The sequence below is a fragment of the Muscardinus avellanarius genome (assembly GCF_963383645.1).
Source record: "Muscardinus avellanarius genome assembly, chromosome: 7".
In the NCBI taxonomy this organism is placed as follows: Eukaryota; Metazoa; Chordata; class Mammalia; order Rodentia; family Gliridae; genus Muscardinus; species Muscardinus avellanarius.
In genome coordinates, this window is record NC_137793.1 from 13968666 (window position 1) to 13990786 (window position 22121).

Sequence of the window (22121 nt, forward strand, 5' to 3'; positions counted from 1 at the left end):
GTAGGATGGTGTCGTTTCTGCCCTGGTTGTACATTATTCTACGGTAAGATTCTATTTTTCTTTTCTGATTTTTTTTCTTTTAGCTTAGAGAAAAGGAATAGTACCTACCCACTGGGAGACTTTGCTATCAAATTGCAAAAGAAGCCAGGGGTGGTGTAGTATGTATTTGTGATGGGATGAACGAGGGCACCTTAGATCATATATTTTCTCTGAGGCTGGGAGTGAGGGTGATTGAATTTCTACCTTCAGGATAGAAAATGCTCTAGGGAATCTTGAAGATGAAGGCAACTTCTACTCAGAGAACGTCAGTCGGATCCTGGACAACTTGCTTGAGGGCTATGACAATCGGCTGCGGCCAGGATTTGGAGGTAAGAAGCTGTATTATTGCTAGACACCATCACTGTTACACCTATAATATTCTTCCTCATTTCTAGCCCTCCCAAGACCCAGAGAAGTCAGAAAGGAGGTCTTTTGTCTGAGTGGTAAGGTGCAGGGAATTCAAGAGAGGCCATCCAGTCTCTAGCCCTTCCTCAGTTAGCTACCTTTTGCATTCTTAAACTGAAAGCCTCCGTATCTCAACTGAGTGCAGGTGTAAGAATGTGCTTCCCTCATAGGTTGTGGGAATGCAGGATGAGATTTTCTGTGTTAAGTACTCCTTAGCATTTGCTCATGAAAGCTCTCAACATATATTACTCTTCTATTTTAGAACACCAATAGAGCCCTCTTCCATTCTTTAATACCACCCCCATTTGACTAGCATAAATGTAAATTAAGGTAATGGATGGATGCTGAGTTTTCAGAGTTGAAAGATGCAGGGCACGTTGGGATGGACTGCAGATTCTGCATGGGCCGGGTAGGGGTTGTGTGGAGTCATTAAAGTTTGCCCCTCTTCACATCACTGATAATAACCACCCCAATGCTCTGGGCTCATTTCAGGTGCTGTCACTGAAGTCAAAACAGACATTTATGTGACCAGTTTTGGACCAGTATCTGATGTGGAGATGGTGAGTGAGCCCTAAGGGATTTGGGCATTTTTGCTCAGTAGAGTTGAGTCCCAGAATTAATGATAATGGGCCACCAAACCTGGCTTCAGATTCAAGATGCAATATTTGCATTCATGCTGGGAGGGCACGGCCATTAGAGCAGATTACTGGTTTAATTGTCTTCACATTTCACTCAGGACTCTATTTGGGTGTTTTAGGCTGAGTGGATTTTTAAGATTATATCATCTCTTCTACCCCACATACCATACACTGACTCCTACAAATTGAAGAATTTCTGCTTGTGAAGTAATAATGAGGTAAAAAAAAAATAAAAGCAAAGATTCTATGCCATATAAAAATATATTGATGATATGATGATATCTGTGAAACTTAAAATAGACCTGTCTTTTGTATTCCTTAATACCCCCCATTTGACTAGCATAAATTTAAATCATTACCAGCATATTTTATTAAAACACTAAAAGAGTACTTGGAACAGCTCATGCATTGCACTTTTTACATTGCGGATGGACCAGTGGGTGTTCTGGGGACTCTGTTCCAGGTACAGATGGCTGTAGGATTCGTAAGAGGGTATTTATAGTAAGTGGCAATGAAAATCTGAACTAGTATCCCAGAACAAAGTATATCATGATAGTCTTTCACAGTTCTCAGGTAGCATATTCCCCTGAAACTAAAAAAAAAAAAAAAAAAAAACAAAAAAAAAAACAGGCATGTATTTAAAAGTAGTTATTGGAACAAATTGGAAATGCACATGACTATCTTTAAAGAGGAGTGTCAATTGATTTTATTAGGGAAATGAAATTCTGGATATTTATTAGAGAATGTTTCATCTTTTGCTTTTTGAACTGCCAAGAAAAAAAGTAAAGGGGAAAAGGGATGTTGGAAAGAAAGGTATAAAGAGATAAAGGAGGAAGAAAAAGTGAAAAAAGAAACAGAAGTAAGGAAATAAAGAAGATAGGGAGAGGAAGAAAGGGCTTTATTAAAAGATATATATTTAAGACATGGGGAGAAAGGAAAAAGAGCATCATTCAAAATCGTGATTATTTTAGGTTAATAGATTATTTCTTATTCAAGTACTGATCTACCCTAACTAGAAACAACCACACCAATATTACTCTATTATTGAAGTCTGGGTATACTTTGAATTTTATTTCAGAATGTGTCTCTTCTTAAAGTACATTTATACCAAGAGAGTCCTAATATAGTGTTTATGGCTATTATATGGGCATATTGTATATTCTACTTTTACAATATAATCACTACTTGTGATAATAAGTATCATAAAGGAATTTATGAAGTAGCAAAAACAAGTAATGCCATTGCTTTGTTATAATTATAAATTGTTGTCATTGACTTCTGTAATCGCCCTTATCTTAAACTGTTATATCCTAACAGCCACAAATTAAAACTCACAATTTTGATATGCATATTTAAATAATGTTCTACTTAGAGTAATCATAGCAACAATTGCTTGTATGTGTTCTGACAAATATATAAATTAATTAGCTTGTGCTATTATAGTGATCTGATTGGTAAAATTTATCTTTTCTTGAAACTTTATCGAGTGGCACGATAGTGCTCTGAGACTCCTTTGAAGGTGAATATGGTGCTAATCAGAGTGGTCAGACTAACTTACGTAGAAAGCCAGAACAAAGGCTAGGCGCTAAAGCTTTACATGTGATTTCCAAATTAACAAGAGAGATATTGATAGGTTCAGAGATGAAGAGCTACATGCTACATGACTAGTTAGATACAGAGGGTGAAAGTTAAGGGAAAAGGTGGTTTCCACAACATAGCACTGTCTTTTATAATATTACAAACTTTCTGAGTTTGAGAAAAATGATTCACAAAAGTCATTATTTATTGATTGATAAATGATCCATTGATTGCAACATCACTGTTTACTTATTAAATTATTATTTAGCTTTACTGAAAAGTTATTGTCTTCAGAAGTTGCTTTGTTGCTTCAGTTATAGAATCGGGCGGGGACGCTGGTGAATGTGCTACTGTTAATAAGCTGAGATTTCCCCAGACCGTGTGAATAGTTTATTCTCTCTTAGGAATATACGATGGACGTTTTCTTCCGCCAGACTTGGACTGATGAGAGGTTGAAGTTTGGGGGGCCGGCTGAGATTCTGAGTTTAAATAATTTGATGGTCAGTAAAATCTGGACACCTGACACATTTTTCAGGAATGGCAAAAAGTCAATCGCTCATAACATGACTACTCCTAATAAACTCTTCAGGATAATGCAGAACGGGACGATTCTATACACCATGAGGTGAGGAGTCTCCCACTCTTTCCTCTGCACCAATGACTTGTCCATGATACTAACTCAGAACCCTTTGTCTCAACATCCCTAGGCTGACCATCAATGCTGACTGTCCCATGAGGCTGGTTAACTTTCCTATGGATGGGCACGCCTGTCCACTCAAGTTTGGAAGTTGTAAGTTACAAAACGGTTCTAAGAGTGAAGTCATACATTCAGTACATGCAATTGCATGGTTTTAGTCAGAGGTAGAAAAAGAAAAGGAAAATATTTCTGTGACTTTTCATGTAGTTCCAGGAACATTCTTATTGTCAGTCTCATAAATAGAAATTTTAATCACCAATATCAAAAATATAAAAAAAATGTATTCTACATTTTCTTTTTGTATGTATAAATACATGCTTTAAGTGAAATAAAACGGTGTGCATGGTGGTGCACGCTTGTAATCTCAGCATTTGGGAGGCTGAGACAGAAGGATCGTGATTTGCAGACAGCCTCAGCTACTACTTAGTGAGGCCCTCCGCAATTCAGTGAGACCCTGTTTCCAAATAAAGAATAAGCCGGGCGTGGTGGCGCACGCTTGTAATCCCTGCTTGGGAGGCAGAGACAGGAGGATCACGCAGGTTCGAAGCCAGCCTCACTGGCTTAAGAAACCCTGTTTCCAAATATAAAGTATAAAATAGATCTGGGAGTGTAGCCCGGAGATAGAAGGGCTTCCAGGAATCCCAGTAACACCAATAAATAAATAAATAAATAAGTAAATAAATAAGTAAATAAATAAAATAAAATAAAAATTAGGGCTGGTCGGGGGGTATCTTGGAGGTTGGAGGTAGAATGCCCCTGGGTTCCATCTTTAGTACCGCAAAAAAAAAAAAAAATGTGAAATAAAACAGCAGCTACTCATATCCACTTCTGTGGTTAATATTTTTTTCAAAAATTCAGATGCTTACCCCAAAAGTGAAATCATATATACATGGAAAAAAGGCCCACTTTACTCAGTAGAAGTTCCAGAAGAATCTTCCAGCCTCCTGCAGTATGATCTGATTGGACAAACAGTGTCGAGTGAGACAATTAAATCTAACACGGGTAAGGATTCCACTAATGTCCGTAAGGTGACTCGGTGCATGTTTTATAAATGTCTATTTCTTTTTTCTTCTGCAGTAGCCATTTTCAGCTACACTTGCTATTTTGAAGTGATGAGTAGCTGGACTCAAAATTGATTTTGCAGCCGAGTGCATATAAAGATTTGTGTAATCTTAGAATGAGTCGTTTGGTGAATATATGATACAGTGAAAACCACTGGAAACAACGAACTGATGTCTCTTTGCTATATCAGCTGCTGAGCAAGTAGCCTTTCATACGTTGAAAAATGCCTTTGCTTGTTTTCTTCCAGCCCATGCTAATTTAAAACCTTGCAAGATTTATATTCACCTGCATTCCTTTCACAGGCTGTCAAGAGCAATAATACTGATGTACGTGTCTTCCAACAGGTGAATACGTAATAATGACAGTTTATTTCCACTTGCAAAGGAAGATGGGTTACTTCATGATACAGATATATACTCCGTGCATCATGACAGTCATCCTCTCCCAGGTGTCCTTCTGGATTAATAAGGAGTCGGTCCCGGCCAGAACTGTCTTTGGTATGCCTTACGCTCTGTGCTCCAACTCTGTTCATCTTCTGCCTCTTGTTGCTTTTGTATTTTGGGTGCATCTTTATACCGATGCACTTTTTCAATCTACAAAGAAATAGACTCCTATCTCGCTGGGACACGTGTATCACAAAAAAAGGACCCTCATCTTGCTGGAAGTTGCGTGGTGAATCAACAAAATATTTGTCTCAGCAGAATTCTGGCTGTCTTCCTTGACTTTCATTTGCCCTATTTAGTAGTGCTTTATCTTGACTTGCTTTTTAATAATGGTGGAAAGGCAGAAAGGTAAAAATTGATGTGTAAATACAAGAACAAAAGGCTTAAAATACTGAACTCATTCATATATAAGTATTACTTTTATTAGGTTGAACTATTTAAAATAATCATCTTTGCATTTCTAAAATACCACCAGCTTTCTGGGGTTTAAAATAAAATTTTAGTTCCGGCCGGGTGTGAAGGCACATGCCTGTAATCTCAGCATTCGTGAGGCAGAGACATTAGGACTGAGGTTTATGGACTTAGCTACTTAGCAAGGCCCTTGGCAACTCAGTGAGACCCTGTTTCAAAAAATAAAAAAGACTGAAAAATAGGACTGGGGGTGTAGCTCAGAGGTAGAAAGCCCCTGGGTTCTACCGCCAGTATCACAAAAAGAAAGAAAGAAATATCATATGAATTTAATTTCTTAAATTTACTATATTAGAATAGACCATTTTGCAAATAGCATAGGATATCTGCATAATGATGTTGTCCACCAATATTGCATACCTTCTAATTGTGTAAATTCTCCAAGTTTAAACAAGAAAACTGCTGGCAGATGACTGATAAAAATTTCTCATGAGTAAATATTTTACCCTGTAACCAGGCTATGATTTTTTAAAAATTGAGTAACATAATCTTATATGAACATTCATACTAGATAGACGTCTTAATTATAATGAGAGATCTTATCAGCCACTAAATCTGATCAGAAATATAAGGCCTTTTTGTGCTCAAGTGATGATAACTTGTTAAAAGTTTTCTCAAGCAGTAAGCAACAAGAACTTTTCATGACTTATCTTTTCCAACAATTCAACTAATCCAGTTTAACAAACAAATTTTTGAGGCACTGTAATGCTTAAGTCACTACATTAAGTTTGGGTGACATAAAAATGATAATGACCTTTATGATATGACCTCTGTCCATCACTAAGAAAACTCACAATAAAATAAGTTAACAAACAAAAGGGACTGTGCAGTCACACAGTGTTTAATCCTCTTCCCGACATGTTCTCATTTGATCTCATGACTGGATTCCCAATGCTGCACCTACCGCGTTTCTCATTCTCGTTCTTTGTAGGGATCACCACTGTTTTAACTATGACCACTTTAAGCATCAGCGCCAGGCACTCCTTGCCCAAGGTGTCCTACGCAACCGCCATGGACTGGTTCATAGCCGTGTGCTTCGCTTTCGTCTTTTCTGCTCTCATTGAGTTTGCGGCTGTCAATTACTTCACCAATCTTCAGACACAGAAGGCCCAAAGGAAGGCACAACTCGCAGCCCAACCCCCGGTGACAATATCAAAGGCCGTGGAACCCAGGGAAGCAGAGATTGTTGTGGTAATGGTTTTCTTTTCTAGTATTACCTACCCTGTAGAAAAAGGCAGCCTACAGGGTAATTAGGCATGAAGGAGTAGTCCAAAGTCATTCGCTAAGCACAAGTCACATGACTCTAGCTCCAAAAGCAAGGCTGATTTTGATTCCAACTTCACAGCAAAAAGCTAAGGAACAATCCTTCATTTATCTTTGCTGCAAACTTTTAACTTTCTTTCATCATCTCGCTTGAGCTGGCAGATTCCAGGCTCTCGGGAGGAGACCCGGAAATTGTGCTTAGCCTTTAGATGCTTCCTTTTCAAAGGTTCACTTTTACCAACTAGAGAGAATAAGGTAAAATAAAATAAAAATAAAATTTATAACGAGGCTTTAGACTCTGAAGGAAAGAAACAGGGACTCCTGTGGAATGGACAATTTTTGTAACAGAGAACAACAGATTCTCTCAATGCTGAGTCACAATCCAAATATTGGATTTGTATTTAAAATGGAAACCTCACATTTGCTTTTGTATAGTAAATACATATACATTAATGAGTTCATGTTCAAATGTTTATAATCAGTGAGATATGCTTATGAATTTGCATTAAATTTAGCAGGGTGCTGTGGTGCAAGCCTATAATCTCAGTAGGCCAGCACAGGCTAATTTAGTGAGATCCTGTTTCAAGATATAACATAAAAATGGCTGGGAGTGTAGCTCAGTGATAGAATGTCCCTGGGTTCAATCCCTAGCAACACACACACACACACACACACACACACACACACACACACACACACGCATGCACTACATTAAAAATTATATTAAATTTGCTATGGCCCAGGCCCAGACCCTGAAGGTATTTGAATAGGAATGAATGGTAGTATTAATAATTAAAGGGCCACAAATCTATTTCCAAAAATAAATTTCATGGATATGTAAACTTTTATAATAATCAACCTAGCTAGCCATACCTTTTTAAAGGGATTTAAAAACTTGTTGAAAAGTATAAATTTTTTACTTTAATACAAACAGCAACTTTTAGAAAAGAACACATTTTTGTTCAGTGAGTTTGAGTAATGCAACCATTTTGAGCTGAAAATTTTCTATAATTGATCAATTCTAGTAAAACCTTTGCAAATCTCAAAATCACTTGCAGCTCAGTAATACTTGCTTTGCCTTTATGATAAAAAGTATAAAGCTGTGTATGTTTTCCTTCTCTAAATGTGAGGCATTTACTGGCTAATAAGGTGATTTTTATTGTTTATTGTCTTTTTGATAAACTGAGAAGCTTGTTTAAGAATTTACTTTTTCTATTAGAAATGAGAAGCAATTCCTATAAGAAGTAGCAATATCCAATTCAAAGATTTTGTTATTGAATAAGCCATTATTTGTTTGTATGTGGGGAGAGGGTGAGGGTACTAGGGATTGAATCCAAGGGCATTCTACCTTCCAGCTACACCCAGCCCTATTTATTTTTTGCTTTGAAATAGTCTTGCTATATTGCTGAGGCAGATCTCAAGCGATGCTCCTCCTATCTAAGGCTCCCAAGTAATGGGATTACAGGTTTGTGCTACCATATAAGGCTAAGCTGCCATTTTTTTGAAGAAAGGAGAATGAAAAATTTGCCACACAGTGAGCCAGTTGAATTAATTACCTTCATTTGCAAAAAGATAAACAGTTTCAGAGAGGGCAAATATTAGTTACTGATTGGTAAAAACATTAGAAAATGATCCCAGAGCTCTGAATATTCGTAACATTATAGCCAGTAAGGCTATCTTTACCCCCACAATTTATCAAGAACTCACATATATAGGGCCGGGATAGAGCATAGTAGTAGAACATGTGCTATGGATGTACAAGGCCCTGGGTTTGATTCCCAGTACCAAAAAAGAAAAGACAATAACAATAACAATAATTATGATAACAACAACAATAACTCAAATATATCAGAATATATACCACAGGCTGAGACAGTTTGGAATGTAGGGTAATATTATTTCCCCCGATTTTTATTTAACTTAATGATTACACACACACACACACACACACACACACACACACACACACACACACTATATATATATATATATATATATATATATATATATATATATAGTTTTTTTTTATGGTATTAGGGATTAAACCCAGGGACATTCTACCTTCGAGTTATACTCTAGCCCCATGTTTTATTCTTTTCATTTTGAAACAGGATCTCACTAAGTTGCAGAATGCTTTACTAAGTACCTGAGGCTGGCCACAACCTCGGATCCTCCTGTCTCAGCCTCCCAAGTACTGGGATTACAAGTGTGTGCCACCAGGCCCTGCTAATATTTTCTTTATATCTCTACATATCTTCATATATATACATATATACATAATTGGTTTCAAAGAACACAAAAATAGAAGATTTATCACAAAAATATGCTTGTCTATAGTTTAATCCAAGATATTTAAAAATATTTTAGAAAGATAAATTCTAAATATATGAGAATTATTTTATATTTAAAAAATAAGTAATTATGTTATAAACTATCTATAATCTATATTTTGTCTAATGGTTATATATCTTCTGAACATATCTTTGTAAGTGATTTATTTGAATTTAGATTTAAAACTCTTTATTTATTTGTTTATTTTTTTATTGTGGTATTAAGTATTGAATCTAGGGGCATTCTATCTCTGAACTAGATCCAATTCTTTTAAAAAGGTTTTTGTGTTGAAACAGGGTCTTGCTAGATAGCTGAGAATGTTGCTAAGTTGTCCTTGAACCTGAGATCCCATCTCAGTTTCCCAAATACTGGGATAATAGGCATGTGCCTTTACTTGGCTGTTTCAGAATTTACTTGAGAAATATAGTAAAAGTAGACAGAGAAGTTTATCAGAAATAGGATAAAAAACTTAAATGATTTCAAATGTATTTATTGGACAGATTTTGATATAAAAGCAAGCCCCAAATTCTTTCATTTATCTTATTTGAAATACATAATACTGAAAGAAATATACTTTTTAAAACTTTGGAGAAAACAGGATAATCATCCCCTCAGGCTATTATTTTAAAGGTATAATTTATTAATAAGATGAAATTTAAGAGCTCAGATTGTCATATAAACTATCTCCTATAACCCTAAAATAGTAAGGTCTAATGAGTAAGACCTTTGGGAAGCTGGGTAAAAAATTGAATTTAAATCACCTTAAAGTACTTTTTCTTCCAAGTTGCCTCTTTTCCTTATAAAAAATTATACTTCTGAACCTGGCTCCACTTGGAATATTTTAAAAGCAAAGAATGAGAGAATTTTGTTTCTAAAAGGCTAATGTGTATTTTTTTTTTAAATTAAGGAAACCAAACAATGTCAACCTTGAAGGTATAAAGTATATATGTATATCCAGGTGATTACATAGGACATTTACATTTTATTTGTTCATGTCAAAACTTGAAATGTAGAGGAACAAATATGAATTACACATTTTCAATTTATAATGCACAATGGTATATTATGATTGCAAGGTCATTTTTTTTTTTTTTGCAAATACCATGACATTTAAAAATGCCTATTCAGTTGTAATCAAAACAACATTACTTGAGCACATTGGACATTGAAAGAGCACACTAATGTGGTGAGGTTGAGATGAATTTAAGTGCCTGGGTATTTCATGTGATTGTAAGTTGTGTATTTGAATATACTTACTGCTTGTTGCAGGAAACTATTTAGAATAAATGTGGGTAAAAGTGTATTCCTTTTATCACTTTGATTTTGACTTTGAAATTTAGTATAATAATGACAAAGGAATTCAGACATTCAAAATCTAGTGCTCAAACTAAACAACAACAAAAAATACATCTTAAAGTTAAATGATCAAAACTGCCCCCTGGCCTCATCCTCTTTCTGTTTTTAAGGCTTTGGGGATTATAAAGAATTTTTGCTTTTAGCATTTGAAAAGAAACTGCCAGCTTATAGCAGGCGCTTTCTTACTGATTTTATCTGGTGTGCTGCCTTGACATTAGACAGGCGATCTGTCTAATAGTTTATAGTTTCAGAATTTACGATATGTCTGGGCTATCCCTGGGCTGTATGTAGGACCAGCTTAGTTCCTTGACCTTTTTGAGTATAGTCGGCTAGCTTCCTTATTATTACAAAGATCTAAGTTCTCGTTGCTATGAACCTAAAAATAAATCCTCCCACCCATCAACACTTCCCCTGAGTATTGTCATTACTCTTCATATAGCATGTTCCCTTCATAAGGGCCGTGACACTTTGTTAATTAGCTACATACCAAACTGATCAAAATTTCATCAGCCAGGAAAATAACTATTTAGTCTGATTGTATTGTGTATTAATTTCCTTTCCTTTCTTTTTACCATCTGTTACCCCGTGGTGAGTAGTTATGTATTAATTCAATTATTCATGTCACAGTATTCGCTAAGTGCTTGTATGTGCCAGGCCCATTGTAAAAGGCTGTGTAGCATCACAGGTCCTCTTATTTCTTGGAGCTTCTTAGTCCAGCAGGAAGGGAGACGACTTGGGAAGAGACACATTGATGTGGCTTCACAATAAACCATTAAAAGGAATGTGGTTAGAGATGGGTTGTAGGATGAAGCAGAGCCACGTAGGAGAGTCTAGCTCAGTTTGCAGGGGTCTCCACTTCTGGAGGAGTGATATCTAGGCTGAGAAGAAGAGGTGAGTGTGGTGCTGTGCTAGAGATGTGGGTGTATATAGAGAGAAGTAAGACATGCGTTCTCGCTGCCTCTTTAAGATGAGGCTGTGTCCTGGGCAATTACCTGCTCCACTCACCTATGCGCAGAGATGAGAAGGCTAAAAAGAAAAAAGGTTTAATGCTCCAATTTTTGCCAAGCTTTCTTGGTGGATTGTCATTACTTCCTAAAATTAAAGGCTAAATTAAGACTAAATAGAGACTCTGAAGGACCAGAAAGGTCACGGTGCCCTTCTCCACGGCTGCGTCACTATATGACTGGAGAGAAAGAGGGTAGACTATTGAAGATGAGTGGGGTGGGAGGTTAACCCTTTCTCCATACGGTCTATCAGTTCCCCACCCAATACTTCATTCTGCATCCTCCAAACACCAGCTGGGGTTCCCCTAGCACATCTGAGCAATGCCAAGGCGCTACTTCACCGTACAAATTCTGGAGCTGTCTCTGCTGTGATAAAAGTGCCAGAGAACCCAATCGAGTTTTGATTTCCTTCGTAATGATTAGTACTAAGGTTTTGAAATAATTCAAATATTAATTATTACCCCCAAATAGTCCCTTTAAGTTTCAGTGTCCCTATTTGCAGCCCTGGTTAGAATGTTTATATTAAGAGGCTATGCACTGTGTCCTTCCCTTTAAGAGATTAGACTCAAGTTACTTTAAATATTTCCCTAATGCCTTAGTCTTACATCAAATAATTGATCGCCATACAGTCCACGTGGACTCCAAATACCTTTTGCTGTATGACGTTACTTAAAACAAAGAGGTGCTCTAAAAATACCCAAAGCAGGATGGCACTCACCAGCAGGGGAGCCCTGGAAAAATTCAAAACCACAGGTGTTCCACTCAAAACACTGACAGCCCCAAGCTGAGCCCTCATCTGGACTCTGACAAAAGCCCATTTTACCATCAACTGAAGCTGCCAGGTTTACAGTAGAGTAGGCGGGTCAGCTGCAAGCCTGTAGCTAGAAAGGCTTGCAAGATGGACTTTCTTTTTCAGAAATTCAATACATTTCTTCAGAATTGGCGTCCAGTCTCTTCAGGCTGCCAGTTCCCAATTACCCAGTAGCCGATTAGATTAAAGTGTGCAAAGTGGCCAGGACTCTTGCAAACCTTCAGCATGGCATGTTTCCTGCCTGCTAGAAATCCCCCCAAGCACTTGCAGGCCAGTGGAACAAGTGTGACCCTGAACCAGTGACTCCCAGAAGGGGTCATCACTTTCCTGCCACAGTGCCCCTACTGCCTAGGTGAGCTTCCTGTTTCAATTTCCAGTTCTCATCTCTAAAATGAACATAAGATGATACTAAAATGTTTCCAAAGAATAAGAAAAAAATATGTATACAAGTTGCCTTGTGGTGCTTATTGACAGCAAGCATTTTAAAATGATATCTATGATATAATGCGATAAGTATGAAAAATGTGTATGTATTATATATACATAATACATTTACTGTATATATGTATAAGATATATGTATATATTTTTGGTACAAGGAATTGAGCCCAGAGACATTCTACCTCTGAGATGCTCCTCAGTCCTTTATATTTGTTGTTTATTTATTTATTTTTTTTAGACAGAGTCTTGCTAAGTTGCTGAGTCTTGCTAATTTGCCGAGATTATCCTTGAACCTGCAATATTTCTGTCTCAGTCTCCCACGTACTGGGATTGCAGGGGTGCATCACCATGCAATAATATTTTAAAATAGAACACAGCATAATCATAAACCTTTGGTTTCCCTCATGTTGCCTGTCTTCTGCATATTCTAATAGAACTTGGAAAATGTTTATATTTTCATTTATTTGTTGATTAAGCACATGTTTATTAAGAATAGACTATGTTCTATGGTCTGGCTACACACTGTGGAACACTCATACATAAGAATAATGCGTTCTGTGCCATTAAGGAAATTTCACACTAGGAGAAAAGGAAATAAGCCCTCAGGGAAATAATTATACTTAGAACAGCAAATGTGATAACAGCCACCTGAGTTATAACAGCTTTGTAGGCAGGAAAGTACTTAAAGACCTGCACCATAAGTAATATTAGTTGGCACATGAATTTAGTATCAAAAGATATGAGAGGTTCAGGAAGTGGTAGGTAGATGTTATCCCATGCCAAGAGATGAGAGAGAGGGGAGAGGGGGGAGAGAGAGAGAGAGAGAGAGAGAGAGAGAGAGAGAGAGAGAGAGAGAGAGAGAAAATAAGAATGAATGAATTTGCTCAAATTCTTAAAAAAAAATCTTGTGAGGAAAATAGGAATCATCCCTCACCTTAAAGATAAGAGCCTGAAGCTAAAGGAAAAATCCTAATCTCTGATACCAATGACATGTCTAAGCTATATAGAAGTAAGGGGTAGAAGATACAGAATTGTAATCTGGGATTTTGACTCCTCTGTTCTCTTACCTCCTAGGAAACCCTCTGTAGAAATTGTTTGGGGCAGCAAATGAGGAAAGGAGAAATCCTACTGTATGGGGTCTTTAATTCTAGGCTAATGCCATTTTACTAAAATTTTCATGGTATTTGGTTTTGAATGATCCCTTTTTTATCTCTGGACCAAGGCTATTTGGTAATTCTCAGTAAGTCTTCTGTGACAATGGGACACTGTTAAGAGATTGAGGAATAGCTCTCCCACCTCTGTCACCTCACATCCCTAAAAAAGAAATAAAAAATGCCTTTTATTTTAATGTCATATTATGTTTTGCAACCACTTTTTTATCCCAATGAACTAGGCATATCTGTCTTATTTTTTTCCCCTAAAATAGACAAGTTTCAGACAGGGAATGTATGCTATTAAAGGTCAAAATGAGTCTAGAAAGAAAATTTTCTCTGAAGGCTTGCTGTTACCTTTCCATCATGATCTTTCAAAACTGTACTAAGGGAAAGTAGTATTTCACATGTGTGGGGAGGAGGATGGCTCTTTGTGAAGGATGAAACAGTGACACATTTTTTTCTCTTGTAGGTAGAGAATATTCTTTTTTTTTTTTTTTTGGGTGATACTGGGGGTGGAACCCAGAGGCTTTCTACCTCCAGGCTATACTCCCAGACCTCTTTTTAAATATTTTATTTGGAAACAGGGTCTCACTAAGTTGCTGAGAGCCTCACTAAGTAGCTGAGGCTGACTTTGAACCCGTGCAATCCTCCTGTCTCAGCCTCTCAAGTGTGGGGATTACAAGCGCGCGCCACCACACCTGGCAAGAGAATATTCTAATCGTATATTGAATGGATGAATACATCAAATTAAAATATGAGCTTGGCGTGATGGCACACTTTTGTAATCCCAGTGCTTGGGAGGATGAGATAGGAGGATCACAGCTTCATGGCCAGCCTCACATACTTAGTGAGACCCTCTGCAACTTAGTGAGGCCCTGTTTCAAAATTAAAATAAAATAGGGCTGAGGGTATAGCTTGGGGGTAGAATACCTCTGGGTTCAATCCCCAGTACTATAAAAAAGAAATTAAAATCTGAGGATGATAGAAAACAGTGTTCAGTTTATTCTCTAAGAAAAACAGCATGAAACATTAATACCAAAATACTGCTTCTCTGGTCCCAACCACACATAGTTTGCTGACTCTGGGGTTTAGTTTTCAGCTGACACTTATTTTTATAGTTTTACTTATTTCCTGTCCAAGATCAGAGTAGGCTTTTCTTTATTTTTAAACTCTCTTCTACCTCAATGACCTATGATGTATTTAATTTTGTCCAGAAAGTCTACCATAATACCAGGCCAATAGGAAAGATGTTTGAAATTCACTAAGGTTATGTCAAATCAGGCTTGAATATACAAACTCATTTTTGCTAGGGGGTGAAGAAACAGATTTTTGCATAGTCTCTAAGAACATGCTGGACTCACACTTGCTGTGATGACCACTATTATCTAGGTGCTCAGAAACTTTCATGGCATATCACCCAACAAAATTTAGGAAGGAAAATAGAAAAGACCAGGCGTTATTATGCCTGTAGCCCAAATGTCACCACATCAACAGGTGACTGGGGTTCTGTGCTCTGCAAGCACAGGGACGATCCTGTTGCCGCAGGATCGCAAGACCACTGGCTGAAGCCACAGGAGCCAGCTCACCCGAGGAAGATAACCAGCCCTGCAGCAAAGTAGTGATTTTGCTACCAGGGAGGAAAACAGGCTACTTTTCAAGGTCAGGGGTAATGTACAGGAAGTGTTCCCCGGAGCAGAAAGACCCAGCAAGATAACCCAGCCCCTCAAAGAGTGATTGTTATGAGATGTAGATTAGAAACAATAGAAATCAGAGGGAAACTTCCTGTGCTCAACAGAATGAAAGACAGCAAAGTCAGAATCAGAGACTGAACAGGGCTTGATGCTTTATGGGAGAGATGAGAGAATGTTGGGGTGAAGCAAGCATTGGAATTGAACGGTAAGCCCCCATATTATCAGTGTGACCACAAACAAGGTCAGCCTCCTCTCTGAACCGAGCCTGCTCAGCTGTCAATGTTGTTCAACATTCCCCTCAAACCTACAGTTAATTTTCTTATGATTTCAGTAGAACAGAAAAATTTAATGAGAGAAAAGAATGTGCAAAGATTCTGAGCAAAGAGGGACTAATAGAGATTCTCCGGATGAGATGTAGAAGCTCTCGATGTAGAACTCTGAGCAGATAAATGCAAGGCATGAACAGACAATGCACTCAATCTAAAGATTTCATACGTGGCCACTGGTCTTTGAGATACTCATTCTTCTTAAATTTTCATCTGTTTTGGCTCAGCATAGTGGCGCATGCTTGTAATCCCGGTACTTGGGAGGCCGAAACAGGAGGATCACAGGTTAGTGGCCAGCCTCAGCTACTTAGTGAGGCCCTCCGCAACTTAGTTATACCCTGTTTCAAAATAAACACCCTGTTTTCCCGGGCGTGGTGGCGCACCCTTGTAATCCCTGCGCTTGGGAGGCAGAGACAGGAGGATCGTGCTGGTTCGAAGCCAGCCGTGCTGGCTTAGGAGACTCTGTTTCAAATAAAAAAAATATAAAAATAAGTGTATGGGAGTGTAGCCCAGAGGTAGAAGGATTTCCAGGAACCCCAGTACCACCAAAAAATAATAAATAAATAAATAAATAAATACCCTGTTTCAAAATAAACAAAAATATAATTGAGCTGGAGGTGTAGCTTGGAGGTAGAAGCCCCTGGGTTCCATCCCCAGTACCACACACAAACACACATACACACACAAACACACACACACACACACACACACACACAGTCTATTTGGTTAATCTGAGCATGATGGCATACGCTTGTAATTCTAGTACTTGGGAGGCTGAGACAGGAGGATCGCAGGTTCGCAGCTAGACTCAGCAACTTAATGAGAACCTCTCAACTTATTGAGACGCTGTTTCAAAGTAAAAAATAAAATAGCACTTGGGGTATAGCTCAGAGGTAGAATGCCCTGGGGTTTAATCTTCAGTACTACAAACACACACACACACACACACACACACACACACACACATCTTCTAGTACAAACTCATGAATGTGTGACTATCAGGATATAGGCTGAACATGTGTCTAGAATGAACTGAACTGCAATTTCCTTGTATTATACGATTGTTCACATATACACGTACCATTGCCCACATCTATTGCCGTAGAGACCTACATATACCTTGCAATCTGGCTTGTCTTTTCTTAATGAAGCATTGCTCAATTAATTTCTGCAACCTAGAATACAATTGATCAGTGGCTAATGTATTAAATTGTAGGATTTTGGATGGAAGACAATTATTTTTTTTTAAAAAGGTATATTAAACTTTTCTCGGAAAAGTGACAATGTTAAGTACTATTTAAGAGTTTTTTCATGTTTTCCCTTACAGAGTAAGTAATCAATAACATTTCTCAATGGTGCAAGAATAAGTGACTAAAGAAATGACCTGTATTTTTTTACCTTGGCTGAATATCTGTGTCTATTTGTCCACAGCATTCAGATTCCAAGTACCATCTGAAGAAAAGAATCACTTCTCTGACTCTGCCAATTGTCCCCTCTTCTGAGACCAGCAAGGTCCTCACTAGAGCACCTATCTTACCATCAACACCCGTGACACCCCCACCACTCTCACCAACTACTGGGGGTAGCAGTAAAATAGATCAGTATTCTCGAATTCTTTTCCCAGTTGCATTTGCGGGATTCAATCTTGTATACTGGATAGTTTATCTTTCCAAAGACACAATGGACGTGAGTAGCAGTGTTGAATAGCTTGCAGCCAGGACAACCTGTAAGTGATCATTTTCTGTATTTTTTTAAAAATAAAACATCTAGACATGTGTGGATGCTTTTCTGATATGAACTCAAAATGGAAAATCTGTAGCTCATAGCTATGAGTAAGCATGTATGGCCCAAAAAGTAATACTGCCATCCCTTAAAATTGAAAGTGGAAGATTACTAAAAAACTAAATATGACTTTTCTGTACATTAGAGAAAAAATATACAGGATGATAAGATGGATTCAAGATGAATTTGATAACCTTTGTCCTTTATTGTTCAGTATCTTTAATTGCTACCATGTATGGTACTTACCAAAAGGCAGGCAAAATGCTCATAGAAAATAGAAAATGCTCATACTTCCAAAGGTTGCCTTAAATATGTTTATTTTGGGGTAGTTTCCAAGAGAGCAAAATATAAATGCAGTCTAAATATTTATCAGTAGGTTTATTCCAGCATGTTGGAAGCCTTTATGCTACTAAAATGGCTTTCAGTGGCATTGTAAAGCTTATATTGAGTTTAGACATTTGTTTTTTAACCTTGCTGTGCTCTTTTACCACAGTAAAGTGTGGTATTGTATACATATAAATTATATATACATCATAAATTATGTATGCATATGTACATAGCTTTAGTTATGCTGAAATCCAGTGTTGTCTTCACTCATTAAACTCTCCTTTTAAAATAATGTGCTTGCCAGAATTCCATGAAGATGTAAAGAAAAAAACTTAGTGATTTTTAAGGAAGCCTTGTATAATCTGAATAGAATTGTCTCTTGTAATTTCCACCTTTCAAAGTGTAACGCTAAATAAAACGACAACAAAAATGGGTCATTTGAATATGTTTCATAAACTTAAGGAGGAAATTGTCCGTCAGTACTGAAAGATGAACTGGCTTCCCAGTGTTAGTGAGCCTGGTGATGCTCAGACGTAGAAGAAATAAGACAATGAGCTTCAGTTACCTTGCTCTAAAAAAAACTTACGGTTCTATAAAAATAGGCAAGGTTTCCTTCTTCACTTGCTTTTCTCCTTTCGATAATAAAAAATGATGGGATTGACTCCTCTGTTTTTCTCCCCTTCCAGTTTTCTTTCTAAGGCTTACTCTATTTTTCTTACATAGAATTGTTACGGGGAAACAAAAATTAGAGTAAGAAAAAAAGCAAGCAGCAGGGTTTGTCCACGTGCATAAACTCCTCACTAGACACCTCTGGCCTTAAACATTGTGGTGATCACTCTGAGCTCAGAACCCAGAAGGAAATATTTGGGGGCTACTATGCTTGTCCTTATCACTCTCCAGCACAATGAAACTCTGCTACAGATAAATAACTTCTACTTTAATTAAATAGCCCTTTCCCAAGGGTCAAGAGACTGAGGTCTCCATCCAGTTTCTCTATCGTTTTAACTTGTAAACCAAATCTCTTAAGTCTCTGGGAGACTGAGCCCTGTCCTCATCTTTAGGATGAAGGATTAGCATTAGATCCATTTAAAGGCCCTTTAATTATAAACAATTTATATTGTTTCTTAAATATTCTTTGCTAAGTGAATATGTTATAATTATATAGGGCTTGCCTCTGTTTTAGGGAGCATATTAAATATCTGAATGTCAGATAAGTATTCATCATCTTATATATGGTTTTACATTTAATTTTTCTTTAATCACTGTAAAACCTATACTATCGTCTTTAAGATGAATTGAGGTTGAGGATGTAGTTCAGAGGCATTATTTGTGTAGCATATTCTAGCCTTATGTTCAATTGCCAGTGCTGAAAAAACCAACCAAACAAAATAAAGCCAACTGAACTCAATAAAATTAAAGGCAGATAAAAATTACAAAATCCTCAATTGACTGCTTACGTCTCCTAAAGACAATTCTAGATATTCTATAATTATATCCCTAAGTATTTTAGCGTGTAATTCTAAAAGTGTTCTTTAAAAGCACAGTTCCAATATCACAACTAAAAATGATCAATACCTCTTCAATGCAATAAGTGAGCTAATTTATTATTAAAAATAAAGATAAGACAACCAAGAAACAGAGAAGACAAAAATTTCTGATTATAATCAAATAGTACTCAGGTGCCATAACACTGAGAATCTATAGCCCATTCACTTGTCTGGTACAATATAACTCATATAATACAGTAGCTTTATAAGGTTGCATTTTATTTCCTATGATAGTTTTCCTGATATTCTGATATACTATGTGACTTTTCTTAATATGAATTCTATATCTCAGAATAAAAGTCATCAAACTCAGTGTTTATGTTAAGAGTGAGGCAGGAATTGGTGTAAGAGCTAATTAGGTGATGTGTGCATGTATGCCTCTACCATCTTGTACTCCATTGAGATGTATGACTACAATGCACCAATAAAAAATAAAATAGTTGAAACAGATAATTAAAAATTATAGGCACTAGTCTTTTTCTAATAAGAGGATCTTGAAATAATAACAACAGTAACAAAACTTTATGAAATTATAAAAAGTATAAATTTCTCAAGATTCTAGGGAAAGCTCTTTCTCATTGTATGCCATGAGATGGTAAAAGGCTTATTAAAAATAAATGAGTCAAGGTAAAATAGATTTCTTTTGTGGTAGACTTCCCACTGTTTTTTAATGCTTATATACTCAGAGTCTCTAATCATTTCCGATAGTACTGTAACATTTTTCCTATATCCATATGACTATAAATATCAGTTTGCAAAAGGAAATATTAATAGCAATAGTCCTTAGAAAACAATATTGGTAACACCACTTTTTACTGTTTATAGCATCTCTTCTACTATCCCCCAACTAAACAGAGCTTTTATTATCCTCCAACTAAACAGGTACATAATTGAGTTTCTAAATGGAAACATGATTGACTCCAGTCCCCACAACCAAAAACCAGATTATGACTGTGTAAAGTAGCAACCAGAGTAGGTACTTCAACAGAAGGAATTCAATATAGAAGAAACGGTTAGGCCACATGGAGATTTAACTGTGGAAGCAGATGCAATACGGAGAAGACAAGTTTAACAAAACCTAGAAGTTTGATTGAGAAGATTTATGAACCTGCACTCATTTATCTTAGGAAAGGACATCACTTATATGATAACAGAAAATTAACATCTCAGAGAAGGAATCCTCAAGACTTGGGAATTAGTCCTTCAAAGACAGGGTACCAGCTGGCTGATACCTGTGGCTCAGATCATTAGAGGAGGGGCTTTTCAGAGATGAGTCTTAGACCTCTAAGGTTTGTCCTCAGTGGCTAGAATCTCAGGAGTTTGGAGAACACTTGAACACTCGGGATCAGACTCTTGAGCATGTACTGTCTGGCTGAATCTGATCACCCTGGGTGAGGAAATGAGGCTGGGCCTGGGCATGTAAGAATAACGGGAGGTGGGAACCGATGATTGTCCCACGGTGAAAGCAGTATTGAGTGGCAAAACAAAGAGGATCTATTTCCTTCTCTTTTCATTTGCCTTCCCCTATGTCTCCAGTGCTTTCTATTGGCAGAACTGAACAGCAATCCTCATGGCAGAGAAGAAATGAAAATGACAGAGTTTCAGTCCCAGCATCACTAAATGGCATCTAGGAGGCTGGATATGAAACTGACAGAGAGTTGCTTGCTAACTGGCATACTTTATAAACCCTTTGGTTATTTATTTATTTTTATTTTTATTTTTGTTGTACTAGGGATCACACCCAGGGGAATTTTACCTCTGAGTTATACTCCAGCCTTATTTATTTATTTATTTATTTATTTATTTATTTATTTATTTATTTTTGCGGGTCTGGGGATGGAAGCCAGGGGCATTTGACCTCCGAACTACACCCCCTGCCCTATTTTTTATTCTTTATTTTGAAACCAGGTCTCACTGAGTTGCAGAGGGCCTCACTAAACAGCTGAGGCTGTACACAAACCTGTGATCCTCTAGTCTCACCCTCCCAAGTCCTGGGATTATAAGCATACACCACCCATACACCACCATGCCTGGCACTTTGGTTATTTAGTGTCACATATATACTTTGATCTGTATTCATACTATTTCACAGTAATAAGGTACACTTACAGTTCCTACAAAAATAATTACCTTTTTCCAAAAAGGAGATAAACAAAATAACAAAATTATAATATTTATTGCATCTCTCCCTATTTTTTGTAACATTACTGCTTATTTTCTTTGTTATTCTTCTGGAAAACATAATTAGGCAACAATTACTATATATATATATATATATATATATATATATATATATATATATATGTATATATATATATATATGTGTGTGTGTGTGTGTGTGTGTGTGTGTGTGTGTGTGTGTATTTTTTGTTCTTCTAATACAATCATAGTCCTACCTGAATGCTCTGTATCCTAAAGACTCAATTGTAAAGCTATCCATGAGAGGAAAAAATATTTATATGAGAACTTAGAAAATATGTTAACAAAGCAAATAGCAATCCATAAAAATATCTAATCTTTATACATATGCATAGTTATAGCTATACCTATCAAAAGGCTAGCAAATTAGGGAAAGCATGACTACTACATCTCCAGTTCTGTAATTAACTGCATGACTATGCTTGCTATTTATATCTTTCCTTTTCTATTATCCTTTCTCTCAGTCAGCATCTTAGCTGGTTGATTTGGGATTCTTTACCCAGAAGTGTTAGCAAAGGGTCTTAATTTAGTTTATGACAGTCTTGTCACACTTAGGAAGA

General features: G+C 36.9%; 1 protein-coding gene across 2 annotated transcripts; it reads left to right on the plus strand.

The window, feature by feature from the left end:
• Positions 1-5: 5 nt before the first annotated feature.
• On the plus strand, positions 6-17413 carry GABRA6 (gamma-aminobutyric acid type A receptor subunit alpha6; the record flags this gene model as incomplete). 2 transcript variants are annotated; one of them, XM_080699030.1, is made up of 9 exons in its annotated part: positions 6-43; positions 250-368; positions 937-1004; positions 3065-3285; positions 3368-3450; positions 4216-4359; positions 4764-4916; positions 6262-6521; positions 17138-17413. In XM_080699030.1, the coding sequence occupies 9 exons, from the start codon at positions 6-8 to the stop codon at positions 17411-17413; spliced, it is 1362 nt and encodes a 453-aa protein (XP_080555156.1). The 2 variants fall into 2 exon arrangements, with proteins under 2 accessions (XP_080555156.1, XP_080555157.1); XM_080699031.1 differs by having other exon boundaries at positions 3095-3285.
• Positions 17414-22121: the final 4708 nt, after the last annotated feature.